Below are 17,312 nucleotides of genomic sequence, written 5' to 3'. Positions count from 1 at the left end.
ATTGTCTAATTAACTTGCTTATTATATTCCATTCTTTACAAAGTAAATTCAGCAACCCATTATTCCCTATCCTCCCCCTTTTTAGTTCATCCGAAGGGCCAAGTGAGCTTTTCCCATCACTTTACGTCCGTCGTCCGTAGTCCGTCGTCGTTAACTTTTACAAAAATCTTCTCCTCTGAAACTACTGGGCCAAATTAAAACCAAACTTGGCCACAATCATCATTGGGGTATCTAGTTTTAAAAATGTGTACGGTGACCCGGTCAACCATCCAAGGTGGCTGCCATGGTTAAAAATAGAATATAGGGGTAAAATGCAGTTTCTGGCTTATAACTCAAAAACCAAAGCATTTAGGGCAAATCTGACGGATTTAATTGTTTAGCAGGTCAAGATCTATCTGCCCAGGAATTTCAGATGAATCGGCCAACCCGTTGTTGGGTTGCTGCCCCATAATTGGTAATTTTAAGGAAATTTTACTGTTTTTGGTTTTTATCTTGAAATTTATTATAGATAGAGATAAACTGTAAACAGCAATAATGTTCAGGAAAGTGAGATTTAAAAACAAGTCAACATGACCGAAATGGTCAGTTGGTCCGAGACCACAATTAATTCGTAGTGCATTTCTTTTAGAACATAAATGAAAATTAAAAAAATCCCACCTGCGCTTTCTCAATAAAATTTTTACAGTGTGTTGTACTACTTTTGGGACAAATTATATCAAAATTATAGAAAACTTCATCGCCTCTAACTCAAAATATTGACAATTTTGTATTTAGGGTGTCTTGAAATCTTTTGACAGCTTCCGAAGTGCTAATTTTTTACCTTTTTCAGCTGGACCAAATCACTACTTTCCAGTAAAATTCTGGACCCAAAAGTTTTTACAGTGTTATTTCACCCCCGTAATTACAATTTGAGGCATTAAACATGGAGAAATAAATTTGAAAGGGGTATACAAATGAATGGCAAGTAACCCACTGTTAACACTAGGGACTATATTCCTGAACAACGAAAATCAAGAGACGACAATTATGGTCTTGGACCTAATAGGATAGAAAGAGGTGACAAATCTTAAACAAACTTGGTATGACCGGAGCTTAACAAATTATAACACTGCTTGCAAAGTTTCATAACAATAGGATATATATTATAGACAATATATAAAATTCTATACTCCTCTTTGCGTGTTAAATTTTGACGTTAAAATTGAAAAATTTCAACCATCAACATTTTGGACTCTAGAAATTAAAATGTTGGAAAACATTACTTTTTGAATGCCTTAATATATCATTTATTATGTACTGAAAGCATTAGAGTACTCATTTGATTTATCAGACTGAGCATAATTTTTCAAAAGTCAAATTTATATCACCCTTGGACTAAAATTTAAGGTTTTTCAATGAAAGGGGTCCTTACATGAAGATGTAATATTTTCCAGCAATTTTAAATTTGTGAAGCTTTTTGGTTATAAACAATCCTTACATATGTATTGAATGTACTTTAAATGGAAGGAAAAGTTACAAATAACATTTCATATTAGTTTAAAAGGGTCTTAGGTTCAGTTAGACTGGGGGAAAAAACAAGGGTCAATTTAGGCCGTGCCACATATTTACATTAAACAATGCATATTGAGGCTATAAGAAATAAAAAATTGTGTCTTTTTTATCATTTCTATACTCATGTGACATGATGCAACAAATCTGAGCACAAAAAAGGCTCTTGCAATAAACTTTTCTTGCAGACAGTATGGTCTGATACAAAGATTTTGGCCTTTTTTAAATAGTGAAAAACTTGAATGCAATTTTAGTATCAACAGGCTTATATTTAAACCACTTGCTATCCTACAGAAGAAAAGAAAGATATTATGTGAAATGGAACAGGTACAATAGACATTGTAAAGTGCTTTTGATACAAATTAAGTGAGGTCTTTATTGTGAACTTCAAATTTTATGTACCAAGAACCCTTCTTTTGACTTCATCCAAACAGGGTATTAGACAAGGGTCATTTCTACAAAATATTTTGCACATATTGTCTGAGATAATCTTCTTTTCTGTAGATTCTGAGTTCATAAACAAGTGAAAGAACTAGATAAAGGCATAGAAACACAAGTATTGACACATGAAAACCTGTCAGATAGAAAGTCAGGATGCCATGTATGCATCAATATTGAAAAAGCCGTAAAATGCATATTTTGACCATAAAAATCCAAAATTGGTCATTTTTGCTAAAATTCTATAAAAATAAAAGTTTAAATCCTTTAGTTTCATGCTATTCGACAAATTGACACAACCAAATCATTTAAGGAAGTTGCCAAAGTACAGATTCTTTATTTACAGACTTCACCTCTTAGGTCCGAGACCACAATTAATTCGTAGTGCATTTCGTTAAGAACATAAATGAAAAATTAAAAAAAATCCCACCTGCGCTTTCTCAATGAAATTTTTACAGTGTGTTAAGGACAAATTATATCAAAATTATAGAAAACTTCATTGCCTCTAACTCAAAATATGGACAATTTTGTATTCAGGGTGTCTTGAAATCTTTCGACAGCTTCCGAAGTGCTAATTTTTTACCTTTTTCAGCTGGCCCAAATCATTACTTTCCAGTAAAATTCTGGAACCAAATTTGTTTACAGTGTTATTTCACCCCCGTACTTACAATTTTAGGCATTAAACATGGAGAAATAAATTTGAAAGGGGTATACAAATGAATGGCAAGTAACCCACTGTTAACACTAGGGACTATATTCGTGAACAACGAAAATGGGACGACAATTGTGGTCTCGGACCAGTTGAATCCTTTATGAGTTATTGCCCTTCATAGTAAATTTTTTACTGTTTTTCGTTAATCTTAGTTATCTTTTACAAAAATCTTCTCCTCTGAAACTTTTTGGTCAAATTAATCCAAACTTTGCCATAATCATCTTTTGGGTATCTTGTTTAAAAAAATGTGTCCGGTGACCCGGCAATCTAACCAAGATGGCCGCTACGACTAAAAACAAAACATAAGGGTAAAATGCAATTTGGCTTGCTGCCCCTGAATTGGTAATTTTTAGGAAATTTTACGGTTTTTGGTTATTATCTTGAATAAAATAAAAGAAAGAGATAAACTGTAAACAGCAATAATGTTCAGCAAAGTAAGATCTACAAATGAGACAGCATGACTGAAATAGTCAATTGACCCCTTTAGGAGTTATTGCCCTTTATAGTCAACTTTAATCGTTTTTCGTAAATCTTAGTAAACTTTAACAAAAGTCTTTTCCTCTGAAACTATTGGGCCAAATTAATCCAAGCTTGGCCGCAATCATCTTTGGGGTATTTAGTTTTAAAAATGTGTCCATTGACCCGGTAATCCAAACAAGATGACCACCACGGCTAAAAATAGAACATAGGGGTAAAATGCAGTTTTTGGCTTATAACTCAAAAACCAAAGCCTTTAGAGCAAATCTGACAGGGATTTAAATGTTTATTGCTGTTTATGGTTATTATCTTGAATATTATTATAAATAGAGATATGGTTCCATGTACACACCTGCACACGTGAACAGGTTGTGAGGTACACTACGGAGGTACTCGATACTAAATGTTTAACATCGAGCTATATTTATTTGGATATAGAAATTATAAAAAAGATATATTATTAAAAAGGAACGCTATAAAATATTTGCGAAGATAAAAAAAAATTATTTACTTCAGCCTTTCTCCGCTTCTCATAAGTTCCACGCTTAGGTATGGGTGGCTTTTGCTCAGCTGTTGTTAGTTGCGTCAATGGAATGTCAGGTACCGCATTTGGACGGAGTTTTGGCTTCATGGTAGGACATCCCTCGAGATTCTTCATTACTTCTGGGTCACGATCGTAACATTTATTTGTAAAGTTGGCGGAACAAAGTCTATGACTAGCGCTTGGTAAGAAGTCCCATCTCTTACAATAGTGTGTTCACGCCTTCCTAACTTGCGGTGAATCAGAAAACGAAAAAAATCATTTAGCTGTCCTTCTTATGCCTATTGTTACATCCACTGGCAGCACACAGAACCATTTTTAATCACTCTCATGTGTTTGTTTTTTTTAAGATATTCGAAAATTAAACTGCGCTAATTATGCCTATACACCCGTCAGTCAAATATGATTAATGTAACCACTGACACACAGCCTCGTTCTGAGTGACTTCCGTGATTTAAATATGCATAATTAGTAGGTCGACAAATTAAATTCATAATTTATCCATTCAAACAATAATTATATATCTTTCGATGTTTTTTGTTTGGGTAATTATGTATACTTTAATATTTATCAACAAAACAAAATAATTTACAAATCATGTCACATCTCCTTAAAGTCAAATAATAGAGATTTAAGACGAAATATACTCTAAAGTAATTATCATATAAAAAAGTGTATTGAATATTGTTTTATCAAAAGTTTCATTTCCGTGTATATATTTGCACTTGGAATTTGTATATTCGACAACGCAATATTGCATTACTAAAAACCACAAAACATTGATATAATATTAAAGCTTTTCTCTATGATTGGTGTACTTAAACTTTTTAAAATACTCGTCCATGACTTCAATCACTTATGACCACAAGATGAGGAAACATTTTCATGAAAGTTTACTAAACTAATATATATTTTGATTGTGTTCCACTATATGGATAACACTTTTTATTACTCGATGCTTCCTGGTTGTATGGACCCATCCGCAATACTAGTGTAGCTAAAGTATATATATTAAAGTGCATACAGTTTTTATATATAATTGACCGCCTGCCTTTATAGTGAAGGTAAGACTTGGATTAGTTTTGAACAGAGGTCATGTATAATAAGGTAAACTACTTTATTGTTTATTTGTTGTTTTCATTTTCTTATTTTAAGTTTACAACATAAAAATCTTCTTCAAAGAGGATGTTAAATACGGTTTCGTGTGAAATATAGATAACAAAGCTTTCGTTATGGTATATCTTTTTCACCTTTATAATCTTATCAACCAAGTACTTTCTCATTTAATATTTTTTGGTATTAGTGTCAATACATTGTTGAATATATTTTGTATTCTTGTGAGCTCTTTTTAGAAATTCTACTCTTGAAAATACACATTTTCTAAAAACGAAAAAAAGCTAGCAATTACAAGGCCGTTCGTTTAATTTTATAATTGTTTGAAAGTCAAAAAATATTCAACAATTATTAAATAAGGTACTAACAGTGATCATCCTAAAGGAGATTTATGGGTTAATTTTAAATTTGCAACACATTACAATTTAATAGAATCATCCGTACATTGAAATATTTAGAAGACATATGTACTACGCTCTCTTTTCGTTAAGAACCCTTGCATGACACAACTCTTTGAATGATCTGAAGATGGCCTGTTGCACTGCTTAATGTTGATTCCTATTCAATTAGTGAAAAAAATAAAGTGATTTTCATCTTTGGCAAAACAGTATTTATTTGTAGACTATCATGAAAACCTAAAGCATTTAGCATCATAGAAACCTAAGATACTTAATTCTTTTCCACTTATGGTACATTTATTTCCGGAAATATGATGACCTATATTTCTACATTCAAAAAGTTTAAATGATATTTGAACATCGATTCATCAAATTACAGCTACCGGTGCCTCATTTTTTAGATTTACAGATAGATTTAAAACTTTCAGACCGATATGCGAAGTTTATGTTTTACCCAAGCAAGATATGCCTAAAGAAATATTTCTACTATACCATAACACAAAACAAGTTCCTAAATAGATCGTATGAATGTAATGTAGCAATACAAAGACATTCAGAAAGTATGTTCGACAGAGACATATATTTGTATCGCCAACCCAGTACTCAGTACTTATATATTCATATGATTTATGTGTCATATCATAAATTAAATGTTTTATATAAATTTGATTTTTTGCAAGTGTGAAAGGTTTGCTTCACCGGTAATGGATACCTTAGTAGTATTTAAGTAAATCTTTTGGAATATTTTGTCCTGAACTATTGCTCTTCAACTTTGAACTTAATTTGCCGTATACTTTTTTTTTTATTTGACGTCACTGACGAGTCACTTGTAGACAAAACTTGCCTCTGGTGTTCACAAATATAGTCTTGGTATTCATGACGAGTTTATTGTTGAGCTTGCCATGTCTGAAGCTCGGGGAAAAAATCAATGTATGAAAAGAGGGACGAAAGGTATTAAAGGGACAGTCAAACTCGTAAATCTAAAACAAACTGACAACGCCATGGCTAAAAATGAAAAAGACAAACAGAAAAACAATAGTACACATGACACAACATAGAAAACTAAAGAATAAACAACACGAACCCCACCAAAAACTAGGGGTGATCTCAGGTGCTCCGGAAGGGTAAGCAGATCTTGCTCCACATGCGGCACCCGTTTTATGAATAGTACAGAGCAATAGTCAGTTTTAAGATAAAATATAAATTCAAAGATAATGTATGGAAAAGGTCACAGTTATTACGCCTGAAATAGGACCTTAGGGATCAACCTTAATTGCCATCTGAGAACTTTAAGGGATATGTCAGGTTTTTACATATTAAATAAAATGTAATGTTTCGATATCCCAATAATACTGTTACAAAAATCGCGCATTTCAAGAACACGAGAAAATGATTTACTGCAATAATGTCTAGGATCATGATTCAAATCAGTAGTTTGGTAAGAAGTGAGAAGCTTTGCAGTTTATTTCAAAGGGTACAAATGTATAAATAAGTATTACTTGATATGAACAAAATAGTTTACTTTCCATCAATAATAATCACATGCTTCTCTGATGGTTTGTTTCTTCTTCTTTTTTCACATTTTTATTTGATCAATGAGGTGAAGAAAAGGGCTTACATGTAAATGTAGATATCTTATTATAAAAAGTATCTAACAAGCAGCAGTTTTTAGTTAATTGAAAAAAGCCTAAGAATTCGGTCAAAATAAAACGAGTCGAATGGGCATTTGATTCAACAAGAGATATTCTGGTTCTAGTGTTTTATGAATCTTTATGTCGGACGCAAATAACTGTCTTTGCACTTTAACGGCATAACGGTAACTGTGCTGCTGTAAGTGATTGGTGGCGTATGAGTCAAATGCAGGAAATTTTACTGTTGATTACTTAAATGTGCCAGTAAATGTAAATTAGCAATTTTCAATAAGAACTACTTAAGACTGTAACTGAATAAAGATGTTATCAGATCCTTGCCTCACCGGACAAATCTTTTATGTAGAGAAAACCTTCTCCTGTGTTTCTCCGTCGGAAGACAGTTAATTTTCGGAAATTAAAATGACAGGCTTGGCCCGGCTTAATAATTAGAATTTGAAATTCAATGAATTGGAATACCAGTATTAAACACTACAGATTACCACTATAAGAGAATGAATAGAGTTCAATTTACCTAGTAAATCGCTGCTTTGTTTGGTTCGCGTTACTCAATCTTTAGTTTTTTTTGGAAAGATAGTTCAGTTAAACACGACGGGAGACCGTTAATCGGGAAAGAACTGTGTTCGTTAGTACATAAGTACATCCAGAATTGTTTGATTTGCTTTACTGAATCTTTAGTTTATTGTGTAGTGTTTTGTGAACTGTTTTTGTCTGTGTGTAGTGTTGTATGTGTTTTTACGAATATCGTTTTTTTATTTGTAAAATGTTGTCCTGATGTCTTTATTTCTCGCACAATAAATGTTCGATAATCTTTTCTTTTTCATTTTTGAATTTGACAATTTCTTAAATAATGATATCAATATGCACTCCCTTTGCAAATTTTTTTTTTTTTTGGTTCGTTATTCAACTTTTGTTTACTATATTTCATGACAAATAGGAGTTCAAACTTGTCAATCGTTACTTCTTTTTACTAATTAAATACGTAATTATCATATAATGTAAAGAACTGGTATATCAAAAACTAAACATTATGTAAAATTTGAAATGAAAAATATGAATCTCATCAATACACCTGCTGTCTATTTCAAGTTTAAGATCCTGCTTCAAATTCAGGTGCAAAATGAACACATGCTATATAGAGGTATAAAGGATTCTCTAATTCTATGGAAATTTATCCCTTTCCGAACCCATTGTATAAAAAAATTTAATCAACGTGTGGTTGCTGGTGATCTCAAAAGATCATTGGATGATTTTAAGGGTCATGACCTTTTTAGCTAACTGGATGAATCAAAATTTGACAACAGGTGTTAATGAAATTGACAACTTCGTGCAATGTGAAAGGCACTCGAAGGGGATTTTCAGTTAACAAAAAAAAAGAAAATGTCTTTTTAATCATTAGAGAAACAGATTCTTACATAGTTACTCGTGGATTATCGGATTTATCCAATCTCGATAGTTAAATTATAAATTTTAAAGTCCTCGCCGCAATTGATAATTTAACTATCTCGATTGGATAAATTCGATAATCCACTGGTATCAATGTAAGAATCTATATATATATAGCGAAAATGATATATCATAACATTTCATCCGTCTTTCAATCTAGTTGTTTCAGTAAAAAATGAAGTTCTAAGACGAAAAAGTTACTCCGGTTATTGTCATATTATATGAAAGTCTATATAATGTTATTTTTTTAAAAGTTACATTTCTATGTATATATTTAGTTGCACTGTTGTGCACTTGAGCTTTGTATATCCGACAACACACTATAACATTACTAATATAACCCAAAAATATATTATCACATTAAAGTTATTATCTATATTTGGTGTTTATAATACCCAAACTTAAATTTCGATCATGAGTTCAATTACATTTATGACCATAAGATATGAGGAAATATTTTTTTGAAAGTTTGCTCAACTATAACATATTTTGATTGTGATCCACGATGAAGATAACACTTTTTTAACCGATGCTTCCTGATTGAATGGACCTATCCGTAATACTAGTAGACCTATAAACTTAAGTGCTCAGAGTTCATAAGTTTTTATATATAATTGACCGCCTGCCTTCATAGTAAAAGTTAAGACTTGGATTAGTTTTGAACAGAGGGTATGTATAAGATGGTAAAATACTTTTGTAATTTATTGTTGTTTTCATTACTTATCTTAAGTTTACAATAGAAAATAAATTCTTCAAGGAGGATGTTAAATACGGTTGTGTGTGAAATATAGATTACAAAACTTTTGTTTATCATATACCTTTTTCACATTTAACCTTTATCATTTGATAATTCATTGCTATGTGTGTCAAATCATTGTGTAATATATTTTGTATTCTTCAGAGCTCCTTTTGGAAAAACAAGTTTTAAAAATACACTTGTTTGGAAAACGAAGAAATGCTTTCAACCACCAGGCCATTTTTTTTATTTAAAAATGTTTGATACTCAAAAAAAGACTCGACAATTATTCAATAAGACGTTTGGGTACAAACAGTGATCGTCTCAGCGCAGATTTATGGCTAAATTTCCAACAGATGCAATAAAACAAACTTCAATAGAATCATCCCTACATTAAAATATTTAGAAGACATATGTGCCACGCTCTTTTTACCATGTTTACGTCAAAAACCATGGTATGAAACAACTCTTTGAAAGTTCTGTAGATGGTTTGTTGCAAGCCTAATTTCTGTCCCTATCCAGTTTATTCTCATTTTCTAGTGGCAGTTTATCGCGGTCTATTCATATCACAGACCTCCTTTTTGTATGTATTGTTAATTTGTACCGACCTGAACATGCATCTAACATTTGCCACTGACTATTTAGCAACACACAGTCAGTCAATATATAATCTATATATCTTTAATATAGATTACCATACATCATGGGTTTAAAAAGAGATTTGATAAGGATATGTATAGCAATATAGTGCTGTACGACCTTTGAATAAAGGAAAACCAAATACTGTTTCCTCATTATTAATGCCCGTGCGGTGACCTCTATCTAAAACACCAACTCGAGCCTATACAAAATATCAAAAGAGCATATATTCAAATACAAGGTTGATGAATTATTGTTACTATATACGAATTCAAGATTTACACTTGATGTGATATTAATTTCTTTTTCTTTTTCTAGCATAAAAGAAACGTACAGATATCAGAATAACATAATGTCAAAAGTGGAACCATTGAAGGAGATTTTCCATCTTTTGCAAGACAATATTCATGCGTACATGCAATCATCTGACCATTACATCAAAATGAGGGAAGGACCAATTAGAAAAGCAAGGTCAATCAAAGCATCAAGCTGTCCAACAAACCCAAAAACTACTAACTATTATGGTGTAAAGGATCAAAGTACATCTGTGACGCCACCAGAATCGCCAACGGAATGTCAATGTCTATGTCATCAACCGTTTTCTACAGAAATTCAGGGTAATTTTTCGGCTTCCAAAGTGATGCCGGAAATTCACATTTGTGATCAAAGTATTGCTTTGCATGAACTTTTAAGAGACCCGATATCCCATTACCAGAATGTGTCAACTCCACCGTTGAAGAAACAGAAGACGGAGACGTTTGTGTGTCTACCCTAGAATGTCGAATAAATCAAGACACTGAAAACCTAGACAAATTGGTCTTACATAACGTTATGGAACAACAATTATTAATTATGAGAGAAAATACAGATTTGAAGATTCAAATGCAAGAGGTAATAATAGCAGTTTCTCTTCGAATTGTATCATTTCTTTAGGCGGGGGAGGAGGTGGGGCTGATGACAAAAAGAAGGGACATATTCTAAAAAGTAGTAAATGCACACAAATGCTATATTTCATATGTGCAACCTTGATATAAAGCAATATTAAACAGAACTTTCAAGTCATTTAAATAATCAAATGGTGTCAAAGTTGTAACTCTACTACTGATCGTGTATTGAAATAAGCTCCGCCTCACTACTAACCTCATGTGGAATATACACGGTCTTCCCAAGGACACTTTCAGCCAATCATATACCTAAAAATGTATAGGAGGTAGGATAAAATCATGTATTTCTTCTTCCAACAACCGTCAATATTCAACATAATGAATATTTTGGCAAGTTGCGCATGATTAAAAACTGGCTGCTGAACGATTTCGTTTAAAAGAGGGACGAAAGATACCAAAGGGACAGTCAAACTCATAAATCTAAAACAAACTGACAACGCCATGGCTAAAAATGAAAAAGAAAAACAGAAAAACAATAGTACACATGACACAACATAGAAAACTAAAAAATAATCAACACGAACCCCACCAAAACCTAGGGGTGATCTCAGGTGCTCCGGAAGAGTAAGCAGATCCTGCTACAAATGTGGCACCCGTCGTGTTGCTTATGTGATTACAAATCCGGTAAACAGTCTAATTCGGTAGGTCACATTCATGAAAGGAAAGGGGATTGCAAGGAAATGCAAGCACGGGAATATCGTATCAATTGGGAGATATATACCCCGTATGCAGGTGCTGCTGGAATGTTGCTACTTAGAAATGGAAAGTTCACAATTGGAAAGCTGAAATCATCTATTTTGTCGTAAAGTTTTGTTTTCAACCGACCCTCATTGTCAATTTATAGATGTAAGTCAAGATATGAAGCCGACTTAACTGTATCTATAGTATCCTTTGTCTTTAGTTCGATGGGATAGATGCGTTCCACATAGTCACCAAATTTTGAATTGTTTAGTGAAAGAACATCATCTATATAGCGGAAAGTAGAGTTAAAGGATATTGCTAACTTCTTATTTTTCTTTGTAAGAAGTTCCTGCATGAAGTCCTCATAATAATAAAGAAACAAGTCGGCAAGTAGAGGGGCACAGTTTGTTTTAAAGTGTTGGTAATTTGAGAGTTGAATATCTGAGTCTTTTGTATAGATATATCCAGAGGCATGCGCTTTGGTGGATTTTAAGCTAATTTAAATGTTTTGGCTGCTAAAGGTTATGGTGCAGCCTAGGTATTTACTGTAATTGATGTGTCATGCTCCAGAGTATGGTCTTGGAGATTGTAGTCCCACTTGATTGGATTTTCTTCTATGTTACGGTGAGGATTTTCAATCCACATCTTGAAAATTCTTATAAATTATTCCGTTCTTCTGTTGTTAATTTGAGTTCCCTTGTTACATTACGAAATCACTATCAATTGTAAAATTATTTTTCATGAAAAACGGTGAAGCACATTGCTAAGAAACAGTAAATTTCTTATTTCTGCCACGCTTTTGTAACATTTATTGACAATTTTAAGTAATCTATAAAATTCCAAAAAGTGTTTTGTAGGAAGTTGATTACATGAAGATTGTAATTTCGAAGTTGTATGTATCGAAATGTTGGCATCCAAAACAGTGTAAGCAATTTCATAATTCACAACGGGATTAAAAAAAATATTTTCTCAATTTTTCTATTGGTATGGGTTTGTCAAAATTAGACAAAGACATTACTCGCCCTTAAATAAATGTGTGTTTATTAAACCCAAATCAGAGATATCACAACTTTCTATCTTTTTAAAGAATTATGCCACAGACGTTATAATTCTAGCAGGAAAGTAGCGACCCACCGCGAAAACTTATCTGTTTCAAACATCCAGTTTTCATTTTCTGTGTCAGTTAACTAATTTTTGTAAATTGAATATTTCTGAACTTTTAGGTACTACCGCATAACCTTAGAATGATAGGTGTTAATAACATTTCCATTTTGGTTATTTTTAAACGAAAGATCATAAAACAACTCTTTTTTTCCTGGAAATAGAAATAGTGTCAATATTTATACTGGTTAAATCTTATTTCCGTTTACAATCACTGGAAAATATTCGTTTATGAATTATTGTCGCTTAACAGGGATACCAAAAACTGACAATCGTTTTAAATCTTTTTCTTTAAAGCACGTTTTATGTCATAAAATTTTTAAGTATTGTTTTGTTAGGTTTAGAAGCATATCAAGAGCGTACAGAAAGACCAGGAAGACCACGAAAACATGAACCATCATCTTACTCTCATGCTCAATATATTGTCAAAAGTGTTATATACACAGAAACGTTCAGAAATTCTGTCTGACAAACTTTTCGAGGGACTCTGCAAAGTAAAAGACATGGGGAAGAAACTACCATTAGAGCTGAGGGAGTTTTGTAACAGTATAAGAAAAACAGTTGGTAAATTCATAGGATTTTTTTTTAATAAATTTTCGATACTCATATTATTTTTATTATTTTTTCACGTGCCATCTGAAATTTGCCTACATACGTTGCTTTTGGAATTGAAGAACATACACTATTAACTGTTTGCCACTGCTGGTGGACGTTTCGTCCCCGAGGGTATCACCAGCCCAGTAGTCAGCACTTCGGGTTGACATGAATATCAATTATATGGTCTTTTTTTTATAAATTTTCTGTTTACAAAACTTTGAATTTTTCGAAAAACTAAGGATTTTCTTACCCCAGGAGTAGATTACCTTAGCCGTATTTGGCACAACTTTTTGGAATTTTGGGTCCTCAATGCTCTTCAACTTTGTATTTATTTGGCTTTTTCAACTATTTTGATCTGAGCGTCACTGATGAGTCTTATGTAGACGAAACGCGCGTCTGGCGTATAAAATTATAATCCTGGTACTTTTGATAACTTTTTAAATACAGTGACTGAGTTGATAAAACAACGCTGACATAACACAAATTTGCAAAATATATATTATGAAAATATTAACATATGTTTTGGGCAAATCATTAGACTATTAATCGCCTACATAATTTCAGTCAAGTGCTGTTATTCTGGTTTAAGTATCTGCTACAAAAGTTCAGTCTAAATATATATGTCAGTAACAAATTGATTTACACTCAATTTAATAGGTCAGGATTTTCGCAAGATAGGAAGAGAACTTGGAATAGAACCAGATATGCTGAATCATATTGAAGACGAGTATTTGGACGCAGATGAGTGTTTGCACCAAATTATTTTGGAGTGGAGTTCACGAACTGAAACAGCATCCTACAAAGCATTAGTTACAGCATGTTGTAATGTAAATCCAGACATTTTAAAATGTGAGTATGATAAGATAAATTTCACCAATATCTTTTTTTGTATTTTGACTTGTTGATCAACAGGAGTATGCTCTATTACAAAGGTTGATTCCTTTTAAGTATGTATTTGTTCAGGTTGTTTTCAAATGTCAATAATATAATTATTAAATAGATGCTAGCTGGCTATGAAACAAGCTAAGTTTAATCAACCATTTTCTGCATAAGATAAATCATGTAATAAGTCAGAATTTGACAGTTGGTATCCATTCGTTTGATGAGCATTTGATATTGTCATTAGAGTACGGACTTGAATTTTCCTTGGAGCTCGGTATATTTGTTATTTCATTTTTTACAATACTTGCCAAATTTAACGTGCATATTAGGTCGCAAATATGTTAATCATGTTAATGTGATATCAACAATGTAACAGTTAGCAGGAAAACATTTCACCTTGTTTGGAGAAATTACTCAGACACCCTGTCAAGTTTTGTTTAAATACTATTTTTGTTCAAGTCTTTGGTTTGACACGGCTGGAAATAGAACCCACTATGTTTTTCAATCGACGCGATCATGCGATCATAGATATAGTTGCAAATATTGAAAAAAATGAATCAATGGAGGAATAAGATTTTCTTTTATTTATTCATGCAGTGACCTGGATGACATATTTCGTAAACCTAAGTGTGTTACTAATATATAATTTGTCGAATGCTTGTTTATACCAAAGGTAAGCCACTTGAAGAAAAGAAGGCGTGTGTGCTTCTAAGAAGTTACAGTATGTTGTGTAAAGAAATGCTAGAAATACCTCTTTTACCGCATCTGATTTCTGACGGAGTGATGTCATTGAAAATGCAAAGATATGTTTTACAGCCAAAGACGCATGATCAAAGAATTAGTCGATTATTAAGTATTCTTGAGACGAGGGAAAATGGATTCGAAGCTCTATTATCTGCGTTGGATTTATCTGATCAGAGTCACGTTTCTGATTACTTAAAGAGTAAGTGTTTATGCATAACAGTAAATAATACATGAATTTTTGTGTCTCTTCGTTAAAGTATTCACCACAGCATAGCATACTCCGATTCTCAATATTTTGATCAGTTAAATTAGAAAATAGCGATTTATAAATGTACATACCTTTCGAAGCTGTGACTATTACTCCACTCGAGCATAACCGGAAAACCCTCTCACGGTTTTCATTTCAGAACCGCGATTGTTCTGCATGTGTAGATTACCAGCCGTACCGACGGATATATAAATATAATATACCCAATATGATATAATGTATACATGTTAATCTACAAATTAAGAAGACTTACGCAGAGCTATATAAAAATTATATAGATTCGTCTGGCTTTGTTTGATAAAGTTGCCACTTGTTTCGAATTCTTTTGTTATGCCTGTGTTTTATATGTGCACGTGAAACTATATTGAAAAGGTCCATGAAATCAAAATCATTAAATTGTACAATTGTTCACTGCATCATAACTAAAATGCACATGTTTTTTATAGTATTTTTTTTTTTACATATTTTATATCACGGGGTCTATACTAGCTAGGCAAAGAAGATGTTCTGTGAACACGCAAACTTCTTTTAACTAGGTCCATTTTTTGCCTGTGCCAAATTAGGTTCCCTGCTGAAAGTGGATTATTTTGCCAATCTTTTGGGGTTTTTTGGGTTTTTTTTTTTTTTTTTTTTTTGTACAACATGTTCTAGTATTGTTTGAAGTTCGATGTTTGCGGGATAAAAATGACTGTTTAATAATTTGGTCAATTTCTGCTATTCTTTTAACATAGTTAACTATAATTGACGAATTTATTTTAATTTGCTGTTGTTATTATTTATTTTCAAAGAAACATTAAAAGGACAAACAGGAGAAACCTTGACACAACCAGAAGAACCTTGTACTGAAAATGATGGAGCTGACAAAATTACACAACCATGCATATTAAGATCGAAACGTGTTCCATCGTGCGAAGCTTTAGATAGTGATGATAGTAAAGGCCCAGCTTACGACATATTGATGAAAATTCAAGAAATTATTACAAAGGCCGTCTCTCCCGAACAGCCTTGACTTCATTTATGTATAAGCATATAAGTAATGGTCAGCTTTTGAATAAAACATGAGAAGATAACTAAAACAAATGATGATATATGTTTTAATTGGTATAAAAAATCGATTTTAAGTTTTACACAAGTTATTGATTTCTGAGGGGGGGAATGTGCTTTCACTTATTTATTGTCGTCCCATCGTATGCTGTAGTTTTGGATAGAGGGGTTTAGCTGTCGAATTGTCAAGGTCTGTTTGATTTCATGTGATGGGTTATAAATATATGAAATTCATGTTGTTACCCGTATAAGAATGATTTCGTGGGCCATGTACAAAAAGGTCAAACTATAGGTTACACGAATACAGGTTTAAACGAGTACAATTATTGATATGCAGGTCACACAAGTGATATATTGTAGCTCGATTTAACGAAAATAAACCAAACTGGCTACTCTCATCGAAACATTATTTCTTTATTAAAATTTATTAATGTTTGCAACAACAAAAATCATATTTTATGATTTTATTGAATTATCTTTTAATTTTTTGTTTTTGAATTTTCCTCGGAGTTCGGAGTTTTTTGTTATTTAACTTTTTAAGAAATATTCACTTTTACAGAAAGTGATATATGCATATGTTTACAGTTTTCATTCTGAAATTGAAATTAAACTGATTAATTCAAAACGTCTTTAAGATCTGAACTATTTAGAGCTTATTCTATTTTTTTACCCTGTAGTATTTTTTCTAACTTGTTTTTCCTTTTTGTTCGTTTTCTTTTCGACCATCATGATGTCTTTTTGGTCCACTTATGGTTTTTCGATTGTCAACTCAGTATCAGCTTCCTCCTTTGTGGCGTACTGCACTGCATACACATCAAGGTGATATTGGCGAAGACTAAATGTATTTTTAATTGAAATGTCATTTTGGAGCTGTCTTTTTTTATTATTTAAATCAGGAAGTTACATTTAAGGAGGCTCGCGGGTATAACATTTTCAGAAAAAAAAATAAACAATATTTTTTCATTACAATTTTTATTTATTACCTTGAGTAGATGTTTCTTTGTCATATGGTACAAAACCATTTTCGAATAAGCGGAACATAAACTTATATGAGTAATATTTATTGTAAAATTTAAGCGATTACTGTAATTTAGTTCTTTTTTATTTTGATATTACCGCTATTTTTCCTATTAGTTCAACAGTAAAAAAAATACATTAACAAAAATGTATGCTTCCTTGGAAGGCAGAGTGTAAGCGTAAATGAACGGTGACCCCATTTTTTTATTTCATTTTTCTATTTAGTATAAGATAAAGTTCATTTTTATAAAAATATAGAGAAATCCTATATTGAATA

General features: G+C 32.2%; 1 protein-coding gene across 1 annotated transcript; it reads left to right on the top strand.

Annotated features, from left to right (window-relative positions):
- Positions 1 to 10,386: 10,386 nt before the first annotated feature.
- Positions 10,387 to 16,046, top strand: LOC134696036 (uncharacterized). The gene is made up of 5 exons (XM_063557587.1): positions 10,387 to 10,588; positions 12,822 to 13,047; positions 13,738 to 13,929; positions 14,636 to 14,905; positions 15,763 to 16,046. The coding sequence occupies exons 2-5, from the start codon at positions 12,873 to 12,875 to the stop codon at positions 15,981 to 15,983; spliced, it is 858 nt and encodes a 285-aa protein (XP_063413657.1). The 5' UTR covers positions 10,387 to 10,588; positions 12,822 to 12,872; the 3' UTR covers positions 15,984 to 16,046.
- The last annotated feature ends 1,266 nt before the right edge of the window (positions 16,047 to 17,312 follow it).

Source organism: Mytilus trossulus, chromosome 14 (genome assembly GCF_036588685.1).
Source record: "Mytilus trossulus isolate FHL-02 chromosome 14, PNRI_Mtr1.1.1.hap1, whole genome shotgun sequence".
NCBI lineage: Eukaryota > Metazoa > Mollusca > Bivalvia > Mytilida > Mytilidae > Mytilus > Mytilus trossulus.
This window is presented reverse-complemented; position numbering and strand designations above follow the sequence as displayed.